We start from the raw sequence: 21,059 nt of genomic DNA, 5'->3' as shown, positions 1-21,059 counted from the left end.
CAGTAGTCAACAGAGAGAGAGAGAGAGAGAGAGAGAGAGAGAGAGAGAGAGAGAGAGAAAGCTTAGGGCTTTAGGGTCAGAATTCACAGAGATGGAGAGAGAGAGAGAGAGAGAGTGATCGATCAGGCGCTGTTTTCAGAGATAGGGATAGATAGACAGCCGCTATAAGGCGGTTCAACGGTCGACACGAGAGCATTTAGATTTCAAATTTCAAATTTCAGAGTCAAACGCGGTCAACTCCCTCTCCCCTTTTTTTTTCCTTCCGCGTAAAAACCCTAAAATCATTTTACCCTCTTCATGTTATTTCAGTGTAATTCACAATTTCACATAAATCAAATCCAAAATTGTTTTGTCATCAAACAATAACAAAAGATAACGCAACTTGAATTATTTTAGAGAGAATTTTTAGATGCAAATTTATAAACTAAACAATTTAGATTATTAATCCTCAATAGTGCACTTTCACTCATAATTTTTAGTCTGTAACAATATGATCTACGTTTATTTATTTATTTATTATTTTATAAGATACGCACTTGACAAGAAGCAAGTGGTCAGACAAAAAAGATGTGCATGATGCTCGCCTTAATTGTCAGCTGCGCACACAACGGCTACTTCAACAGCTCTATGAGGTGGGCACAATCATGTCCTCCCAATTCCAACAGCCATAATTTTTTTTTTAAATAAAATGCTGTTAAAATTTTGGGAGAAAAACAAATTCTTTTTTAAATAAAAAAATATCGAAAAGACAAAAAAAGGAAAATGAGTTACCACACAAGTTTCATATTTGCATTATCAAACATTGTCCAAGTTTCACTGGGGCATACTATAAACCTTGCCCTTCAAGCTGTCGCTTATGACACTAACAAATAGGTATGTTCCAATCAAAGAACGTCTGCTATTTGTGTCTATCTGACAACGAAGACAGAGTGTGATCTAAAAACAAGTAACTTGTAAAACAATCAACAATATTCGGGTTAGCCCGAGACTATCCGAGGCTATCCCGAACCTTTTAAAGCGACTAAATTTCCGTCTCCGGTGTAAAAATGAGCCACCAGCCCCTGAAAAATCAAGGCTTCAGAAGAATCATATTACTTATGGAAGACTGTCCATCCATCATGATGGACTGGCTATAATTACTTGGAAGCACCCTTCTCCGAATGCTTCTCATCGGCAACATCACTAGGAAGATCAGGCCCGCGTGGTATCTTCCCAGGATAATTAGTTGTTGAAGAATCAGACCCCAGCAAACTGCACACAGAAAACAACTTATTAGAAGTTCCGCATAAGCTAGATGTGTGTGCGCGCTGTTAAAATTAACGAACAAGAAGCTCACCTCCTATCGACAATTACCACTGAACGAAGCTCACAATTAGCAAAGCTGCATAAACAGAATTCCACTCTTAAGCTTAGCATCCATCCAAAATTCAAAAAGAGAAAAAAAAGGGACTCGCTCTCCTTAGTTTAAAGAATAAATATATGAGACCGGTAGAACGATTTTTGTACACATATGATTATAAACATTATCCCGTGCTGTGGAATGTAATGTGCATGCTCTTGAATTAAAAGTTGGCATAAAACAACCACCATAACACTTACTGAGTGCATATTTCGCTCTTGATAGACGGATGGCAATCATTTCCAAAAGCACTCAAGGTATGAAACAAGAATCCACTGTGCGAAACAATGGCAATGTCTTTCTCTTTACGAGTCCACAACCTGGACCAATTGAGAGCGGGAAAAGAAACAACTAACAGTTTAACACCTTTCCACATTGCCAATACAAGAATAATTGTCAAAATAGCTGAAATCTATAAAGTAAATCATTAACAAGTAACTTCACGAAATAGTACGAACCATTAGATTTATTGTAAAACTAACAATTACATTAGTACTACAATCTATTCCAGAAAGGTCAGCTACGACAATGAAACAAATGTAAGCTAAATGTTCAGATGCTATGCAAGATTCTACTCGGTAGAATAAAGATAAAAGCCTAAGCAAGAAACTATGCACGACAGAAACAGAATGATGCTAACAAAATTTGTTGCACTGGTAGTTGGGTCAACACCTATGCAATGAACTCATGTGACACATCCAGCAACTATAAACAGATTTCTGGAATAAATTAAATCCTGAGTTGCTTGAGGTGAGAAAACAGCACAATAGCCGATAGGTGTATCACAACACTTATAATTGAACTCCGGAGAAAACTTGGATTACAAGTCAGCAAAGCTAAAACCTCCATAGGACCATGAAATGGCATAGCATACCCACAACACAATTTTCCTATAGGCACCAATAAAAGAATTCATGTTGTTCACGACATCCTAGTTAAATTTAGATATCATTCTCCTGTCCTCTGCACCATAGATTTCTTATCACTTTTACTTTCCCTCAATGATTCTTTTCGTGGTGATGAATAATAAAGAAACCAGTAACCAAAAATGCAATGTAACTTAAAGAGTAATTAAGAGATCACCAGTTCATAAACTTCAGTCCCCTAGCTGCCACTTCTTCATTTTTCTCTCTAACGTCAGGCGTCCACAATATGTCATCCTCATTCTCTATCTAAACAAAGGGTGAACCAGAATACATTCCAATCAATCAAAGTTGATGGTTAGACAAGCAACCAAAACCAAAGTGAGAGTCAAATGACGGCATAGCTTTTCTCAATGTAATTGCAATAAGTCACTTGCCAGTGAAAAATCAATTGCAGGAAAAAGAGGCCGATACTCGCTAATGCTTCTCCTCTTGTCGCATGGATGAACACCCTGCAGGAGAAGAGAAAACATACATTTAAGCATGATGTTCAATTAGAACCCAGTGATTGTGTGAAGGGTGAAGAAGGAAATCAAATAAACCCACTTTAATTAATTTATGTGAAAAATTAATGAATAAAATATGTTCAAAAAATAAATATCTCATAAGTTTGTAATTCTGTACGAGCAAAAGGGGGCCTGCTCAAAGGCTCTGTATATAGTAGTATGGATCCGTGTATCAAATTTATATTCAAATCTGACTGCCTAACAGGGTAACAGGTCAGAATAAAATAAAATTCTTTTAGATAACACTGAGTGTGTTGTAAAGTTATACCAGTTGCAAAGCAAAAATAACTACTGAAATCAGGATTCTCAAATCCTTTTCCCTAAGGTTTTATTTTATTTTATTTTATTTTATTGTTTGCATGAGTGGAGTTAAAATTACCCAAACCAGACTCCATCTCTCTGCGTTTTTGGTACCTTCCATACAAAGCTTACATAGCTGTTACTAGTTTTAACTTTTAACACGACATACCAAATGTTCCCGGCAAAGCTCCACTGCTATAAATGGTGGGGAGTTTAGACTTGAAATTGCAGGATGGTCACTGTTTCCAGCATTTGCAACCATTAGAGGAGGTACATCTATCCCGTCTGTGTATGCTTGACCACCAAAAACACCCACTGCTGTCTGCATGGTCCTACAAGGCAACAATTGGTCAAAATAGAGTCCTTTTTCTTTTTTCAACTTCCACCTATTGAAACATTCACACTCTTATTTGTTTGGCGTTTGTACTGCATTCTCCAAAAAAAAAAAAACAAATGCACCTTAGCAGCAGCTTAATGTTTCAAGGGACATAGGCTTTACAGATCACTCAATAATTAGTCACGTGCAAAAATGAAATAATAATTCCAAAAGCAAGAACAAATGTTCACTCTATTACATGAAACCACAAAAAGTTAAGTTTCTCTAGAGAGGGGCAAATTATCATAGCTGTTATGAGTTTTTAAAAGAGATATATCTAAAAAAAAGGACCATATGCTTAGCAGTCTCAAGTTTCTGAATCATTTCAACGGCACCTCATCATCTAAATGTCTATTTGAATCCAACTCACTTCAACAAATGTAAATTCTTATCTAATCCACTGAAGCAAAAGACCTGCAGCTGTTCATTTTATTTTCTTTACAAAAAACTAGAAAGAATTGTTATAATTATACAGTGCAAGGTAAAAAGCTCTTTTTGACACATGAAAGGAGCCCAGCCAACCTAATTGAAAAGGTAGTATCATTCCTCACTCAGAAATGGAAGCAAAGATGACATTAAGGATGAAATAGTAAAGGAATAAAGGCTTGTAGCATGTCCCCTCTTAAATTAAACTAGTCCATAATTTCACCTATTTCTCATAAATTCTGGGGAAATTGGGTTCAATAACCCTATTGCAAAGGCAGCAATCAAAATTAGTGCTCCTCCTGAATTCAATCTGTACTAGCCCTCTTTGACAAAAATGCCCACTTTTATCAAGTATCCATATGTTGTCCAAATGGTATTGATATTCATTGATATGTTATCCTAATGTTATTGATATTTCGTTGATATGTTGCTCATATTTTGTTGATATGGATAAGCCCCAAGTGAAAGGCAATTAATTTCGCCAAAGAGGGCTATTATTGAATACATTTTTGAAGCAAGGCTATTTCATCAATATGTCGTTGATATAATGCTATTGGTTATTTCTTTTCACAAAATGAATGGGTTCTTCTTAGCTTGTGTATTAGACAATGCATTTCTTCATCGAAAATTCTATCATAAAAGTAAGCGTCATGCAAGTTCACAATAAAAGATAAACAGAAGAAAAGGTGGGGCTGCTCCACCAGAGTGAAGTAATGACCCATGCTGAACTTGATGATAGAAATTTTAGGAGAAAAAAAAATTTGAAAACTCGATACCTTAACAAAGGAGATGTTATGACCAAATCAATTTTCTTGGAAAGTCCACATGCTTGAACATGCTTGTGCAGATTACTAACCTGTTATGACAGCACAAAATTATCACATGGTATTTGTTGATCTATTATGAGAAAAATAAAACGAACACTTAGTGGCAGACACAAGGAACTTCAAAGGAGAAATAACTCCAATAAAATCCTCCTTGTAAAACTGTTCTTTTGGTGGAATGCCAAAAAAGTTCATTAAGACCGTGTTTTGTACACCCAATGGAACTAAATAGTCCAAAATCAGTGTTTGTACAACTCTTAGCTCTTTAGCAACAGGATGAAAATCATTCAGTTGCTTAAGATCAGTTCACTCCACTTGGAACTAATAACCCCATGTGGAACCTTGGGACTAAAACACAACAGCACCCTTCCTCTGGTTAGAATGACTATGCATTCATGGTATATCTCACCATCACATTGAAACTGGAAAAAAATGTATTGCAGTATTTTGATTATTATTCTAAAATACTGATTAAGAACTTAATGATGTGTGTCGGGTTGACATGGTCACTACACCATCAACAGTTGGATGTTTGCTGGACGTGTACCTAACATTGCATGGGGTTCTATCTGTGCAGAATCACAATGATGCAGTAAAGGTTTTTTGGTGGCATTACATTAAAATACTGGATTCAAGTTTCATGTGAAGTACACCTTTGTGAGCATTTTGGTTCTTAATAATCTAATCTGTCAGCAGTAATAGTTACTTTTGATGGGATGACTATCCATTATTGGCTCGCTCTTTTGAGATGATGCCAAGATCTCAAAAAATTTCTGTCCACTTTTGCGTTGATTTTGTACTTTCGTTAAAATATGAACACTTTGAGACTTTCATAGATGTTTACATATGTGCACAACTTTCCTCATATGTTAATCAATAAAATAATGAATCTGTTAATATTTGAATGTTTTAAAACTGTGGTTAAGTTAGGTCTCTTATTATGTTTGGAAACAAAATCCATTACACCAAGACCAGACTCTCGGTTCAGTACAACATTAAACTTACAGAAATATCAGTATATCTAGTACAGCCGGCACATACTGAACAAACCCTAAAACTCTTATCGGTGTAAAAAGTTCGAAAAGATTTACAATGATAGCATTCTTTTATACCAACATAAACTCAACTAACCAATTACATTAGCAATTACCTGACTCCAGCCAAGAGGGGTAAGATGTGCATCAAAAAGATCATAAGACATGTATGCCGCATGATCCTTCTCACCTTCCACATTGTGAATCCCTTGTGCATGCCTTACCTGGATATATGATCATTCTGTCAGAAAAAACCTTAATGCACTTCAAAGACCACAGATTAAACGAAAAGAAAACGCGATTTAAGCCTGTAACAAACCAGGTGAAGAGTTTTAGTTCGGTGCAACGGGTAGAGACTTGGACCTGTAGCGGCATCCATATCTGCATCAATCAAACCCCCAACCCCCCAGAACAGTTAAAATTAAAAAATAAAAAAAATCCACAAAACAGAGATGAGCATATCTCAAAGAATATACCATGAAAATGAATGATGCCAATATTTCAAAAGAATATGGACTAACATTCGCGTCGCACAAAAGCTACAAACAAAGGGCAGAAAACCAGCATAAACTACAATTATTTTGCTTTTTAACTGAAAATAAAAGGAAAAAGAAAGATTTCACCTTTTTGACTAGTCATTTTCATTTCATTCGTGCGATATTTTAATCAATCTAATCTAAATTACCGAAAAAAAAATTTAACTTGTTCACATATACATTGCTCTAACCAACTTGACTCTGCGACAAGGGGATCTTAGATCTTAGGAAGGAATAAATTGATGGATATCCAATCGCATTACTACCTAATCACCCAACAAACACATAAAAATATTAAAAACTAAACAATAAAATAATAGAAAAATGGTTAATTGTGGCGCCATAAAGCAAAATCCTTGATTAACTAACTAATTAACGCTAGAAATGGAAGATCAGAATAAGAAATCAAAACGCACAATTGAAATACAGGTGGTGAGAGTTAAGGACGAAGAGAATTGCAGTACCTGGAGGTGAAGAGAAGCACAGAACGGAGGAGCGTGGCGGCGGTTTTGGCGGTGGTGAGATGACTTTTGGGAGCTTAGAAATGGGAATGGGGACAAAGAGGGGATTTTGGGAAAAGAGAGGGGTATATATAGCAGAAATGGAAACGGTCATGGCTGACGGCTAAATTAGGGATTGGTTAATTTACAGGGACACGTATGAAACCCAGGGAAAGAAGGACCTTGAGATACGTGAAGGGTTGCACTTGCACATGCCGCGGTTCAAGCCCCCTCTCTCTGTATTATCAAATTCAAATCAATCACAATCAATGAGATCAACCAAAAACTTGGAAGTTGGATAAATGCAGTTGGTTTTTGACACAAGAACGATTGACTTACTTACTTCAGAACATGGTTATGACAATATTCTAAATTAATAAAATAATATGTATAACGCATGTGATCTTGAGTTATCGTCAATTCTCGTTACAGTTTTTATTTATCTTTTCTAATTTATCTTCCTCGCTTATCTTTTATCATTTTATATGTCCAATTCTCTGTTGTTTATTTATTCGAGATATGATTGTGGCATTCGATCATTCAACAAGAAGACTTTTCCAAAATGCACAACTAATTCATATATATCCCTAAAATTGTGAACCAAACACAACACAAATGTTTATGAGCTCATTTGGAAGTACTTTCAAATTGAATCAAAGCGCTTGGGTCAAATTGATTTTGGGTTCTAAAAACACATTAAGCGCTTTTCGAAGAAGTATTAGACATGTGCTTCTTGTAGGAACTTTTTTAAAGATGTGTTTGTTGCACCGTACTATCTTGGACTAGATTAGTTTTAAAGACTAAGCTGAACTGCCTTAAATAGACTAAAGCTAGACTAACTTAGTGAAGCGTTTCGTGTAGTGTCAGATTAAGAAACAAGATAATTAATAAATTCTAAGATCCATATCTATTAATATTTTTTTTCTTAATTCTCTCCTTTTTTTTCCTTTTTTTTTTTTCTTCTGAAAACTCTTCCTCTTCTTCGAAAACCAATTCCACACTTTGAGATCAAATCAAAATCAACTTCCTACAATTGCATATCAGATCAAAACCAACTCCCCACAATTACAGATCACATCAAAATCAACTCCAGACAATTTTAAATTCCACAATTTGAGATCAAATCCAAAACCAATTCCACAATTTGGTGTCTTAGGCTGCTTAACCCATCTTCATCGTTGCGCAACCCCAAGCGGCTATTGTCCCAATCCAAGACCTTTGCTGTCTTCATGCCGTCGTGGGCGCCAGCGTTTTTAGCCTTCAATATTCCTTCATCACCGTTGTTTTCCTCACCCACCACTAGGTTCACAAGGATTCCGTGATTTGGATTTCAACGGCCATGTCCTCAACCATCACTAGGTTCACAAAGATCCCGTGATTCGAGTTTCAACGAAGACCATCGACGGCAATCTATGCCCACGACGGTCAGAGGTGGTGCAGTTATATGGGTCTTGTTGGAGGATGAAGAGACGAAAGAAAGCAGAGAAGGAAGATGGTCTTAGCTAGTCCCCTCCATTTCGGGGGCTCTCGCTAAGAACTTCTAGCGAGCTTGTTAGTCCACACAAGCCCCATTTAGTCTCATTAAACATAGTCCCAATATGTAACAAACATTGGATTAAAATCTAGTCTAATCTAGTGAGAGTTAAGGAAGTCAAACAAACACATTCTAAGTGTTTTTCTAAGATTCACTTAGATTTTCAGTAAGAGTTGATTTAAAAATTATTTTTGCTAAAAATATTTTCAGTAATTTTAAAGCACTTCAAACACAAGCCTTGTATTAGGAGTGTGAGCTGTTGGGGGAGGAATACATATAGGAAGGAGAAGGGGATTTTTGTATTTCTCAAAAAAAACAATTTTAATGTTTGGAAAAACCAAAAAATTATCATGCTAAGGGTGGGCTTTATTTTAAATTCGAGGTCCAATGCTCTGCATGTGGAATGCTGGACTTTTGAAAATTTTGAGACCGAAACGGTTTTGGTAGAGTACCTAGCCCATACTCAAATCTAAGGCATTTTGGCACACTTGTACTAATTTATTTGGGGAAGCATTTTTGCCTACCATCATAAACTATGATATATGCTCATTATATATCTAATCATTTGTTATTTGTCTTTTCACTTAAACTTGATTAATTTTTTTCAAAATTGAAAGAGTAACATTCAATGTGAAGTATAGTTATGTGAAAATGATATATGACAGATGATTAAATGTATGGTGAACATAAAACATAGTTATGGTGGTGAGTAAAAGTGCCCTTGAGTGACATGTCTTACTACTTAATTTGTGCAATAACTATTACCTAATATTTTCTGATTCTGAGATGGAACGAAATGGACAACAGATGAATTGTTAATTTGACGATCTCCATTGATTATGTGTTCGTTTACCGACACAGCAAACTATATGTTTGAAACCAACTAACTCTTGCAAGCAGGGAATTGTCTTGGTGATTACTGCATCATGGATTCGCACCCTTCCCCCTCCCCCTTGTTAAAATTAAGAGTTTAGTGTTTATCAAATAATCCAATTGTATTATTCCTCTCCAAAGTTAGAGCATTTATAAACATATTGATTCAGCTAAGTCTACTATTATTAAAAATTCCCAAGTAATTGGGTTAACACTTCTATATTATTCTTAAACAGCTAATAATTTAATTACGTATATTCCTAGCTTAGGCAGAATGATTTTCTAGCAATGTTAAACACATTAATCGTCTTATAATTCAATGCGTGGCAATTTTTCTTCACGTGTTTAGTGAAATGACAACATTATGTAGATGCAGATTTTATACATGATTGATTTGACGAGGTTCTACCTAAAAGAATAAACATCATTAGCCTAATTGACAAACAACCTAAAAAAGGGAGATGATGTCTGCCAAAGGGCCTTCGATGGCTAAGTTAGAAAAGTAGTAGAGAGAAAGGATAACTTGAGAGAGTTTTGAGTTGGAAGTGATGATTATAGTCTTCTTTGTTTGACCTGGCTATTTATAGGGAAAAACCCTAGCAATCAATTGGGAAGGGAGGCCGCATAGCATTCTAGGCAATCCATAATGATGCATGCAAATCTCTGTAGTCCTATCAGATATCAATTCTGAAGGTCCTTGTTGGTGAGAGCGCGAATGCATTGGACACCCAAGGGGAGACTCTGAAGAGTCGGTGCCTTGTGGACTGTTGGGCCGGGTATGGCCCGATGGCAGGATGTATTATGGGCAGCCTAGAGAGCCCATCATATGTGTCATGGGTGGTTAGGAACGCTCATGGTCCATTAGTGGCATGAATGCCCATTACCTTAAGGGTAGACTACGTCTTATTCCCTTAGGGTAATTTTGTGATCTACTCATGACATCTAGACTAAACCATCATATTGAGTATATTTTTCATGTGTCCTTATTCTATTAGATGTGGTTAATTTATGTGTCCACAAGTTATTGTTAGAAATTAGAATAGAATTACTTAACCGAAATCATCTTCATAATTATAGAAAGGTAATTTTATAAGGGAAGTGTTATTGACACTCCAAAAATCTTATTCTAAACTCCTCATAAGTGTATTTTTCTTTCTAAATATAGAAAGTTTGGAGTTTAGAATGAGAAATTTGGAGTACCAATAACAATTCCCTTTTATAATTGTATTTATTTCACGATCCTTCCACTGTCCACATATGGTGGTTTTTTTTTTTTTTTTTCAAACCTATATATTGTAACTATTGGGGTAAATTATTAAGTCAATGAGCTTGCACGTTAAAATTTCCCTCATTGCTTCCGATGGCTCTCTTTTGGCTTCTCCTACTCAGTATCGCGACTTGCTTGACTCTTATAGTATCTCACTCTCACTCACCTTTATATTTTTGTTGTTGTCAATATTAATGATGCCTAATTTATGAGCTAACCTCACACTACTCATACGACTATGAGTGCTACCAAACGGATTCTCTGATGTCAAAGGTACAAAGGATTTTGCCTGACATTGACTCTGCTTGCTTTCGCTACCTTATCTACATGATTGGACAAGTTATTTGGATACTCGGCGTTCCATCACGCTTCATCACTGGATACTTTCTTTATCTTGGCTCTAATCTCATATCTTGATGCTCCAAAAACAGCTGACTGCATCTCGTTCTACCGATTCAGAATACCACGCTTTTGCTGATGCTTATGCTGAAACTACGTACTTGGATTTGTTTCCTCCTACAAGAGCTTGGTGTTCGTTTATCATTTCCTGGTCTCCTGCACTATGATAATCTTAGTGTCACTTACGTCATTTCCAATCTGGTTCATCATGCTTGCACATGTCATATTGAACTTGATTATCATTTTTTCGTGAAAACGGGGCTCTTGACAATCATCGTGTTTGTTATATTTGTTCTACTAATCAGCTTATTAACCTCCCTACCAAGGCTCTTCATCAACACTGTCATTTGGCTTCCGATGGCTCTCTTTTGGCTTTTCCTACTCAGTATTGCGTTTGACTCTTATAGTATCTCACTCTCACTCACCTTTATATTTTTGTTGTTGTCAATATTAATGATGCCTAATTTATGAGCTAACCTCTGACTACTCATACGACTATGAGTGCTACCAAATAGATTCTCTGATGTCAAAGGTACAAAGGATTTTGCCTGACATTGACTCTGCTTGCTTCCGTTACCTTATCTGCATGATTGGACAGGTTATTTAGATATTCGTCATTCCACCACGCTTCATCACTAACTACTTTCTTTATCTTGTCTCTATTCTCATATCTTGATGCTCCAAAACCAGCTAACTGCGTCTCGTTCTACCGATTTAGAATACCGCGCTTTTGCTGATGCTTGTGCTGAAACTACGTACTTGGATTTGTTTCCTTCTACAAGAGCTTGGTGTTCGTTTATCATTTCCTGGTCTCCTGCACTATGATAATCTTAGTGTCACTTACGTTACTTCCAATTCGGTTCATCATGCTTGCACATGTCATATTGAACTTGATTATCATTTTTTCGTGAAAACGGGGCACTTGACAATCATCGTGTTTGTTATATTTGTTCTACTAATCAACCTACTAACCTCCCTGCCAAGGCTCTTCATCAACACTATCATTTGGCTTCCGATGGCTCTCTTTTGGCTTTTCTTACTCAGTATTGCGAGTTGTTTGACATTTATAGTATCTCACTCTCACTCACCTTTATATTTTTGTTGTTGTCAATATTAATGATGCCTAATTTATGAGCTAACCTCGCACTACTCATACGACTATAAGTGATACTAAACGGATTCTCTGATGTCAAAGGTACTAAGGATTTTGCCCGCTACTTTATTTGCATGATTGGACAGGTTATTTGGATACTCATCATTCCACCACGCTTCATCACTGGCTACTTTCTTTATCTTGGCTTTAATCTCATATCTTGATGCTCCAAAAACAGCTGATTGTGTCTAGTTCTACCGATTTAGAATACCGCTCTTTTGCTGATGCTTGTGTTGAAACTACATACTTGGATTTGTTTCCTCCTACAAGACCTTGGTGTTCGTTTATCATTTCATGGTCTCCTGCACTGTGATAATCTTAGTGTCACTTACCTCGTTTCCAATCCGGTTCATCATGCTCGCACACGTCATATTAAACTTGATTATCACTTTTTCGTGAAAATGGGGCACTTGACAGTCATCGTGTTTGTTATATCTGTTCTACTATTCAGCCTAGTAACCTCCTTGCCAAGGCTCTTCATCAACCCTGTCATTGTGTTCTTTGTTCCAAACTTGTCCCATCAGGCTCGTCTAGTTTGTTGAGGGGGTGTTAGAATAGAATTAATTAAATTTGGATCCTCTCCATAACTTTAGGAGTGTAATTTTATAATTGTACTTATTTTAGGATTACGTATGAGTTCTGTCAAACCTTAGTTATGTTGTACCTATAATTATTAGTTAGGAGTCATATTTCTAGAATTGCATATATTTAATTATGTCATATTTCTGTTCTTAATCGAAGTATCAAAGTGGATCCTTAATTAACCTATAATCTTGATTAAGGATCTTTCTTGTTTTGTTTTCTAGCAGGCCCCACCTTATAGTCTGACTGATGACAGTTTGCTGAATACTAGCTCTAAGATGCTTGAAATACATATAAGAGACAAAATCAATGAGAATATGACTGGTAATGAAAGCATGAATGCCTGTTTCCAAATATTTTGTTTTCTAATATTTCTTTTGGATTCATGTCTCCATTTGTTATTTCTTAATGCAGATAGAGCTCAGTTAACCTTGTTCTGCTGAAAATACAAAACTCGAGAGATTGATGTATTGTGGGGTCTCATTTCAAATTGTCGTTCAATCATTCATGTTGTCTTTTCGTTAGTTTTCCTTTAAATCAATGTATCTTTTAATTAGTTTTCCTTTAAATCAATGTATCTTTTAATTAATAGTAACCTAATGTTGTCTTTTGGTGTCTCTAATTATTCCTTATATTTTCACCATTGACCTAGTTTAATTAAAAAAAAAAAAAAAGAACGAGGTTAACACATTATATGCCTAACTACGTACCTAATGCTGTCTTTCTTTTTTTTTTTTCATTATATGCCCAACTACGTACCTAATCACTTTGCAAGGGTATAACCTAATAATGAAGCAATTCTAATTAAGTTTTTGTGAAGAAAAAATTTGGTATAAGAATTTAAATGTTTTTTTGGCTAAAACGTTCACTAAAATATTTTACAAGAACGTAATGTTAAATTAATTCAATCTTCTTTAGCAAATGATAGTTTTGACTTGGTGTTGGTTCTTCTATGGAGCATATGGACGAACATAAATGCATATTTATGGAGGGGTGTGGCAATGAATTCACTAGATATTCAATGCAAAGCCCAAGCTTGGCTTTATGAGTTTAAGAAATGGCATGGGAAACATAGCTGCAAAAAAGTCAGTACACCCAAAAGTGGAGGAAATTTGTAGCAACATGGATGAAGGTCAACTTTGATGGGGTATGGGACAAGAGGGGTGATCAGGGTGGTATTGAAGCGATAGTCCAACACTGGAAACTTTGTGGCTGCAATGGCATAGTCCTTTGGAGGAATTAAATCCCCAACGCTAGCAGAGTGTATGGCTACTCGAGAGGTTGCGACCTTTGCGCAACGGTGGGTCGGGGCGCATGTGGAATTAGAATGGGATGCTCTATTGGTGGTTGCAACACTTCAACGAGATTCAGCAACAAACATGGATCAGTTTAGTCATGTCCTTGATGATACCCGTCAGCTAATGGATAATATTCCTCAGGGGAAGGTTTCATTTTGCAATTGGGAGGCCAATAATGTTGAACATAATAGAGTTGATGAGATTATGAGTGCATAGGATTATGACAAGCATCTTTGTATTATTGGTAGTGGCCTTGGTTGGTTAGAAGTAATGTGTCTTACTAATGTATAAATACAAATAGTTGTAATTATTCTACACAAGTTGAATATAAGTGAATATTCAGTTTTAACAAACTTTCCCTTTCTACTTTCTCTCTCTTGTTTACTTAGTTCTTAAGCTTTTACATTGTTGACATGGTATCATCGTCGAGAGTGGTTCATGCCTCCGATTTATGATCCGTCATGTTTCTGTTACTCTTCTCTGGTTCGTGATTGGTGCTCAGTGATTTCTTTGATCGTCAGCTCTTCGTCTTCTCCGATCGTGTATTGGTGTTTGCTTGGTGTTTTTCGTCAGATTGTCGGTGCTTGGTTGAACGTCGTTTCATCGGTTGATTTGCTGGGTTCTTTATTGTCTTCGTGCATCAGGTTTTGTCGATTCATTCCTTTTTTTTTTTAGATCAACGTGTTTGACTCGTTGTGATTCTGTGATAATCTGTAATCCTAAGATTTGGGGATTTGGTATTGTGTATTCCAAACATTCTTTCTTTCTGCAATTACTCGCTTGTTGTTGTTGCTGATGGGTTCAATTGCCTTTGTGTGTTGTTCTTGTGTATTAAAATTGTCTCAAGATTGTTGAAGCTTTACATACACACTGCTAAAGCTATGGTGACTCCAGTTTAATTAGCTCTTACACAATCTCCAATTTCGTCTTTAATTTTGAGTGTTGGGAATACGGTCAATGTGAAACTTGATGATTCCAATTATGTTATCTGGAATTTTCAAATAAATCTCCTATTGGAAGGAAATGGAATTGCTAGATTTGTGAATGGTTTTATTCCCTGTCCTGATAAGCTTGCAGATTATGATTCTAAAGAAGAAACTGTTGATAACAATCACCATATCTCTGATGCATACAAAGTATGGAAAATTCATGACAAAACTTTGATGACTTTGATCTCTCTACGTTGTCTCCTTATGCTTTGTCATGTATTATTGGGTGTCAGAGTTCCAAGGAGATGTGGCTAAATCTTCGAGAACGCTTTTCTAGTGTTAATAGGACTAATATTGTTCAATTCAAGATTGACTTGCAGAATAAAGAAAGGTCATGACTCTGTTGATGCATATCTTCAAAAGATCAAGGAGTCTCGGGATCAACTAGATGCTGCTGGTGTAATCATTTCGGATTAGGATATTGTAATTGTTGCCCTAAGAGGTCTACCAAGTGAATATAATACAATTAAGGCAGTCATCCGTGGTCGGGAGAATCTTGTGTCACTCAAAGAATTGAGATCTCAATTAAAGGCAGAAGAAACTAATCTGAATGAAGCTTCTAAACAGATTCCTTTGATGTCTGCTATGCTTACTCAATCCTCTGGCCCCAGTTTTGATCATGGTGGTTCATCTGGAACAAAGTCTGCATCAATCTTATATCAAGGTTTTGCTGGTACTCCTAGTGCTTCACTACCATTCATGCCAATGACACCTATGCCACTTCAGGGTTTTCAACAAGTGCCTTAAGGTTTTCATCAATTACCTTATGTAAGTAATGTCTCAATATGGCTTTGGCTCATACAACAACTTTAGGGGCAATAATTACAAAGGAAAAGGGAAAAGGAAGAAGTTTTATGGCAATAACTCTGGAGGACAGTATTATGGTTCTAATACTCAATTCTATCCTTAAGGAGGCTATTGTCAGTCATATTTTTATGACTTTCAGCACAATGGAACCCCACAATCTATGTCTCCAACTTATAATCCAAGTCAAATTTGTCAAATTTGTGATCACAAAGGTCACTCTGCATTGTTTGCTTTCAACATGGGTGTCAGTTATGCCACAGAGTTGGTCATGTTGCTGCTATATGTTTTGATAGGAATAAGACTCCTTCAGGGTTATCTCAGGTCACTCTTCTCAGGGGTTTTCTTCACCTATGCCTGCTCAAATGCCTACTGGACAATATGGTCAAGTTTCTGTGTGAAATCCATATAGTTCTCCTCAAGGAATGTTTCCAAAGTCTCCAGGTTCACAATTTCAACCTTCTGCTATGCCACATATGTATTCCTCTGCTATGCCTCAATATGCCAGCACGGACTGGAAATTTATCTTCAGTTCCTTCACAGAATTTCTGGCTTTTTGACTCTGGAGCAACCCATCATATGACCTCAGACTTGTCAAACTTGAATATAGCAACTCCTTATCCTTTTAATAACACAGTGACCAGTGCTAGTGGTGAAGGTTTAGCTATCACACATATTGGTTCCTCTTCTCTTCCCACTAAGGCCCATAATGTTAAGTTGAACTCTGTGTTACATGTTCCCAAATTGTCTCAATACATATTATCTATGAATTAGTTATGCAAAGATAATAAGTGTTGATGTATAATTGATGATGTTTCATTCTGTATACAGGACAAGGTCACTAGGAGAATGTTATTCCACGGACTAAGTAATAAAGTTGTCTATCATCTCATTCCCATACTCAAACCACAAAAGTTTACTTCTCATTCTCCTCCTCCAGTTACATTTGTGGGTCAAAGAGTTTCCTCTACATTGTGGCATTGCAGATTAGAGCATCCTACACATTCAATAGTCACTGCAGCCCTAAATAAATCTCATATTTCTTTTCCTTGTAATTCTTAACCTTACATTTGTAAAGCTTGTTTGCATGGCAAGTTTACAAAACTACCTTTCCCTGTAATTGCTTCAAAGTCTGTCACTCCTTTTGAAGTAATTCATACTGATGTTTAGGGTCCCTCACCTAGTATGTCTATAGAAGGTTATAAGTATTATGTTTCCTTTATAGATGAGTGTACCAGGTATACTTGGATATTTCCGTTAACTAATAAAGCTGCAGTGTTCAATGTTTTTGTCCATTTTCTTGCTTTTGTCTCAAATTATTTTGTTGTTCATGTGAGAATATTGCAAAGTGATGGGGTTGGGGAATATATTAGTACTCAATTTTAGCAGTTTCTTCTTGACAAAGGCATTGTTCATAAAAAATCTTGTCATCATACCCTAGAACAAAATGGGTTAGCTGAGAGAAAAAATAAACATATTGTAGAAACAGCTATTACACTTTTACACCAAGCCTCCTTACCTTCAAAGTTCTGGTTTCATGCTTGCGCTACTACTATTTTTTTAATAAACAGAATGCTTACACCTGTCCTATAAATGCAGTCTCCATTTGAAAAACTATATCATTCTCCACTTAAGCTTGAACATTTGAGAATTTTTGGATGTTTGTGTTATTCTACCATGAAACCCTATAGAACCAATAAACTTGAATCTAAAACTACTAAGTGCATCTTTCTGGGGTATGCTACACAATACAACAGGTATATCTGTTTCTTTCTCAAGATCAAAAATTGTTGGTGTCTAGACATGTTCTCTTTGATGAATCCAAGTTTCATTCATTCTCTAATGTTTTATCTTTCACTCCCAAAGATGTTTCTAGTCATTCTTCATTCCCAGTGCCTATTGTGCATTCAAACACATTCATTCACACCCCTAGGGTTCCAACCACATTTCCGTTTCTTGGTTCCACAATCCTACTCCTCTTCCCTCTCGATCACCACATGTTCTTCCATAATAGCTTTGGTGATCTTGTCTCCTCATCCACAAGTTATGGTTCTTCTTCAAAGATCATTCATTTTGTGTATTCAGAAGATCATCTAAATATTATAGTGTCTCAAATTGATGATTTACAACCAATATGTATTACTTCTCAGAATTGTCATCCTATGCAAACCAGGTCTAAGTCGGGGATTGTTAAAAAGAACGTGATTTCTGTTCAAGTAGACAAGGAGTCTGAAATCAAGGAACCTCAGTCTTTTGCTAGTGCAATCAAGTCTATTCAGTGGCAAACTTGTGACATCCCACATCGCCCAGGGGAGTGATCCTTAAATGTATATCTCATCCCTACCTAGCACGAGGCCTTTTGGGAGCTCACTGGCTTCGGGTTCCGTAGGAACTCCGAAGTTAAGCGAGAAGGGGGCTAGAGCAATCCCATGATGGGTGACCCACTGGGAAGTTGCTCGTGAGTTCCCAAAAACAAAACCATGAGGGAATGGTAAGCCCAAAGCGGACAATATCGTGCTACGGTGGTGGAGCGGGCTTGGGAAGTGATCCAACTGTCACATCCCGGCCCGGGGCGGAACCACTTACCGGGCCCGCTCCACCACCGTAGCACGATATTGTCCGCTTTGGGCTTACCATTCCCTCACGGTTTTGTTTTTGGGAACTCACGAGTAACTTCCCAGTAGGTCACCCATCATGGGATTGCTCTAGCCCCCTTCTCGCTTAACTTCGAAGTTCCTACGGAACCCGAAGCCAGTGAGCTCCCAAAAGGCCTCGTGCTAGGTAGGGATGAGATATACATTTAAGGATCACTTCCCTGGGCAATGTGGGATGTCACAATCCACCCCCCTTAGGGGCCCGACGTCCTCGTCGGCACACCACGGCCAGGGTTAGGCTCTGATACCAAATTGTCACATCCCGGCCCGGGGCGGATCACTTCCCGGGCCCGCTCCACCACCGTAGCACGATATTGTCCGCTTTGGGCTTACCATTCCATCACGGTTTTGTTTTTGGGAACTCACGAGCAACTTCCCAGTGGGTCACCCATCATAGGATTGCTCTAGCCCACTACTCGCTTAACTTCGGAGTTCCGATGGAACCCTAAGCCAGTGAGCTCCCAAAAGGCCTCGTGCTAGGTAGAGATGGGAATATACATTTAAGGATCGCTCCCCTAGGCGATGTGGGATGTCACAAAATTGCCATGAAAGAGGAGATGGATGCTTTAATTCGGCAACAAACTTGGAAACTTGTACCTCTACTCCCTGACAAGAATCTTGTTGGTTGCAAATGGATTTACAAAATTAAGGAAAATCTAGATGGTTTTGTGGCTAGATACAAAGCCAGACTTGTAGCTCAGGGGTACTCTTAAGAGGCTAGTCTTGATTACTATGAAACCTTTAGTCTTGTGGTTAAGCCAACTAGAGTTCGATTAGTTTTATCCTTAGCTACATCTCACAACTAGAAACTTAAACAACTCGATGTCAAGAATGCTTTTTTGCATGGTTTTCTTAAGGAAAAAATTTACATGTCTCAGCCTTAAGGTTTTGTGGATTCTAGTTGTCCAGATTATGTGTGCAAATTGGAAAGATCCTTATATGGTCTTAAGCAAGCCCTTAGAGCCTGGAATGACAGGTTTTCAAGTTTTTACTTGAGCTTAGGTTTAAATCCTCATATGATGACCCTTTTCTATTTGTGAAGTATGATAGTTTTTCAATCATTGTTCTACTATTCTATGTTGATGACATCATTCTCACTGGAAGTGATAATGTGAAGGTTCAACATGTTATTACTCAGTTAACAAGAGAATTTGAAATGAAAGATCTGGGTCTCTTGCATTATTTTCTTGGCTTACAGATTGAGTATCAGCCTCAGGGTCTCTTTGTTCATTAGGCCAAATATGTCAAAGAGTTGCTTCAAAAGATGCACATGCTTGATTGTAAACCTTGTCTCACAACATGTCATCCTAATCAAAAGCTTTTGAATCATGATAGCGCACTTGTTTCTAATCCTAGCATCTACAGAAGTATTGTTGGGGTTTTACAGTACCTCACCTTTACAAGGCCAGACATTTCTTTTTCTGTCAATCAAATGTGTCAGTTTATGCAGTCACAATTAGACACTCATTTTGCTACTGTCAAAAGTATTTTGAGATATCTTAGAGGTACCATGCATTTGGGATTGTCTTTTAAGTCAAGTTTCTCTTAGTTAAAAGCATACACGGATGCTGATTGGGCAGGGGATCCCAATGATCGGCGTTTAACTACTGGCTTTGCCATCTTTCTGGGTGATTCTCCTATGTCTTGGAGTTCCAAGAAACAACACACAGTGAGTAGGTCCTCTACTGAAATTGAATATCAGGCAATGGCCACAACCACTGCTGAAGTTATCTGGATACAACAACTTCTCGGAGATTTGCATGTTCATTGTTCTCATGTTTCAGTCCTTCATTATGATTACATTTCTGCTATGGCTCTTGCTACTAATCATGTTCTGCATTCAAAAGCCAAACACATTGAGATTGATTGCCACTTTGTTCGTGAGAGAGTTCAACAAGGGACAATTATTTTGCAGTTTGTTACTTCTGCATATTAGCATGCAGACATGTTCACTAAGGGCCTGTGTTCACCTCAATTCACTTGAAATTGTTCCAATCTCATGCTTGACATTTTGACGCATGAGCTTGAGGGGGGATGATAGAATTGATGAGATTATGAGTGCATAGGATTATGACAAGTGTCCTTGTATTATTAGTAGTGACCTTGGTCAGTTAGAAGTGAGGTGTCTTACTAATGTATGAATACAAATAGTTGTAATTATTCTACACAAGTGAATATTCAGTTTTAACAAACTTTCCCTCTCTACTTTCTCTCTCTTGTTTACTTAGTTCTTAAGTTTTTACATAATTGACAACACATCGCTTGGCAAGGTATAGCTTTACTATAACCAATTGTTTAATATGGTTTGAGGAACCACCAGATTTGATTTTAGATTCTCTATTTGAGGATAGTAATTCCATTTTGTAATCTGGTGCGGGACGCTTTTATTTCCTTAGACCAGGTCAAATTACCGGCAATATACGTATTCCCTCATTATTAATGAATATCGTACTTCATTAACATGCACCCTAGTCTTAGCACTATACGTATTCCCTCATTATTAATGAATATCATACTTCTTCTAAAAAAATGTTAAATTAATTTTAAAAAGTTTAATATAAACAAAAAATGTGCACCTAATCAAATTATTACATAAAATTGTAAAAACTTAAACTTTGGGGATTCTACTGTAAGGACTCTTCCATTTGAGATAACATTCCTTTAGGGACACAAAGATTCCTT

The 21,059-nt window shown here is 37.0% G+C and overlaps 1 protein-coding gene across 2 annotated transcripts; it reads right to left on the bottom strand.

The window, feature by feature from the left end:
* Window positions 1-767: 767 nt before the first annotated feature.
* LOC103939727 (phosphoglycerate mutase-like protein 1) lies at window positions 768-7,078 on the bottom strand. Of its 2 annotated transcripts, none has more exons than XM_009349837.3 (10): window positions 6,789-7,078; window positions 6,108-6,169; window positions 5,905-6,012; window positions 4,707-4,786; window positions 3,298-3,460; window positions 2,700-2,774; window positions 2,483-2,571; window positions 1,600-1,719; window positions 1,337-1,381; window positions 768-1,251 (listed from the first exon to the last, which is right to left on the bottom strand). In XM_009349837.3, the coding sequence occupies exons 1-10, from the start codon at window positions 6,937-6,939 to the stop codon at window positions 1,137-1,139; spliced, it is 1,008 nt and encodes a 335-aa protein (XP_009348112.2). In that variant the 5' UTR covers window positions 6,940-7,078; the 3' UTR covers window positions 768-1,136. The 2 variants fall into 2 exon arrangements, with proteins under 2 accessions (XP_009348112.2, XP_009348113.2); XM_009349838.3 differs by lacking the exon at window positions 6,789-7,078 and adding an exon at window positions 6,265-6,341.
* Between the last annotated feature and the right edge of the window lie 13,981 nt (window positions 7,079-21,059).

The sequence above is a fragment of a genome, unplaced genomic scaffold (genome assembly GCF_019419815.1).
Source record: "Pyrus x bretschneideri cultivar Hongxiangsu unplaced genomic scaffold, Pyrus_bretschneideri_v1 Contig17, whole genome shotgun sequence".
In the NCBI taxonomy this organism is placed as follows: domain Eukaryota; kingdom Viridiplantae; phylum Streptophyta; class Magnoliopsida; order Rosales; family Rosaceae; genus Pyrus; species Pyrus x bretschneideri.
This window is presented reverse-complemented; position numbering and strand designations above follow the sequence as displayed.

Coding starts and splice junctions, on each gene's coding strand:
- LOC103939727 (XM_009349837.3), bottom strand. CDS start 6,939: ATGACCGTTTCCATTTCTGCTATATATACCCCTCTCTTTTCCCAAAAT. Junction 3,461..4,706: donor ATAACATCTCCTTTGTTAAG/GTATCGAGTTTT, acceptor GTTGCCTTGTAG/GACCATGCAGACAGCAGTGG. Junction 1,720..2,482: donor GGACTGAAGTTTATGAACTG/GTGATCTCTTAA, acceptor CAATTGGTCCAG/GTTGTGGACTCGTAAAGAGA.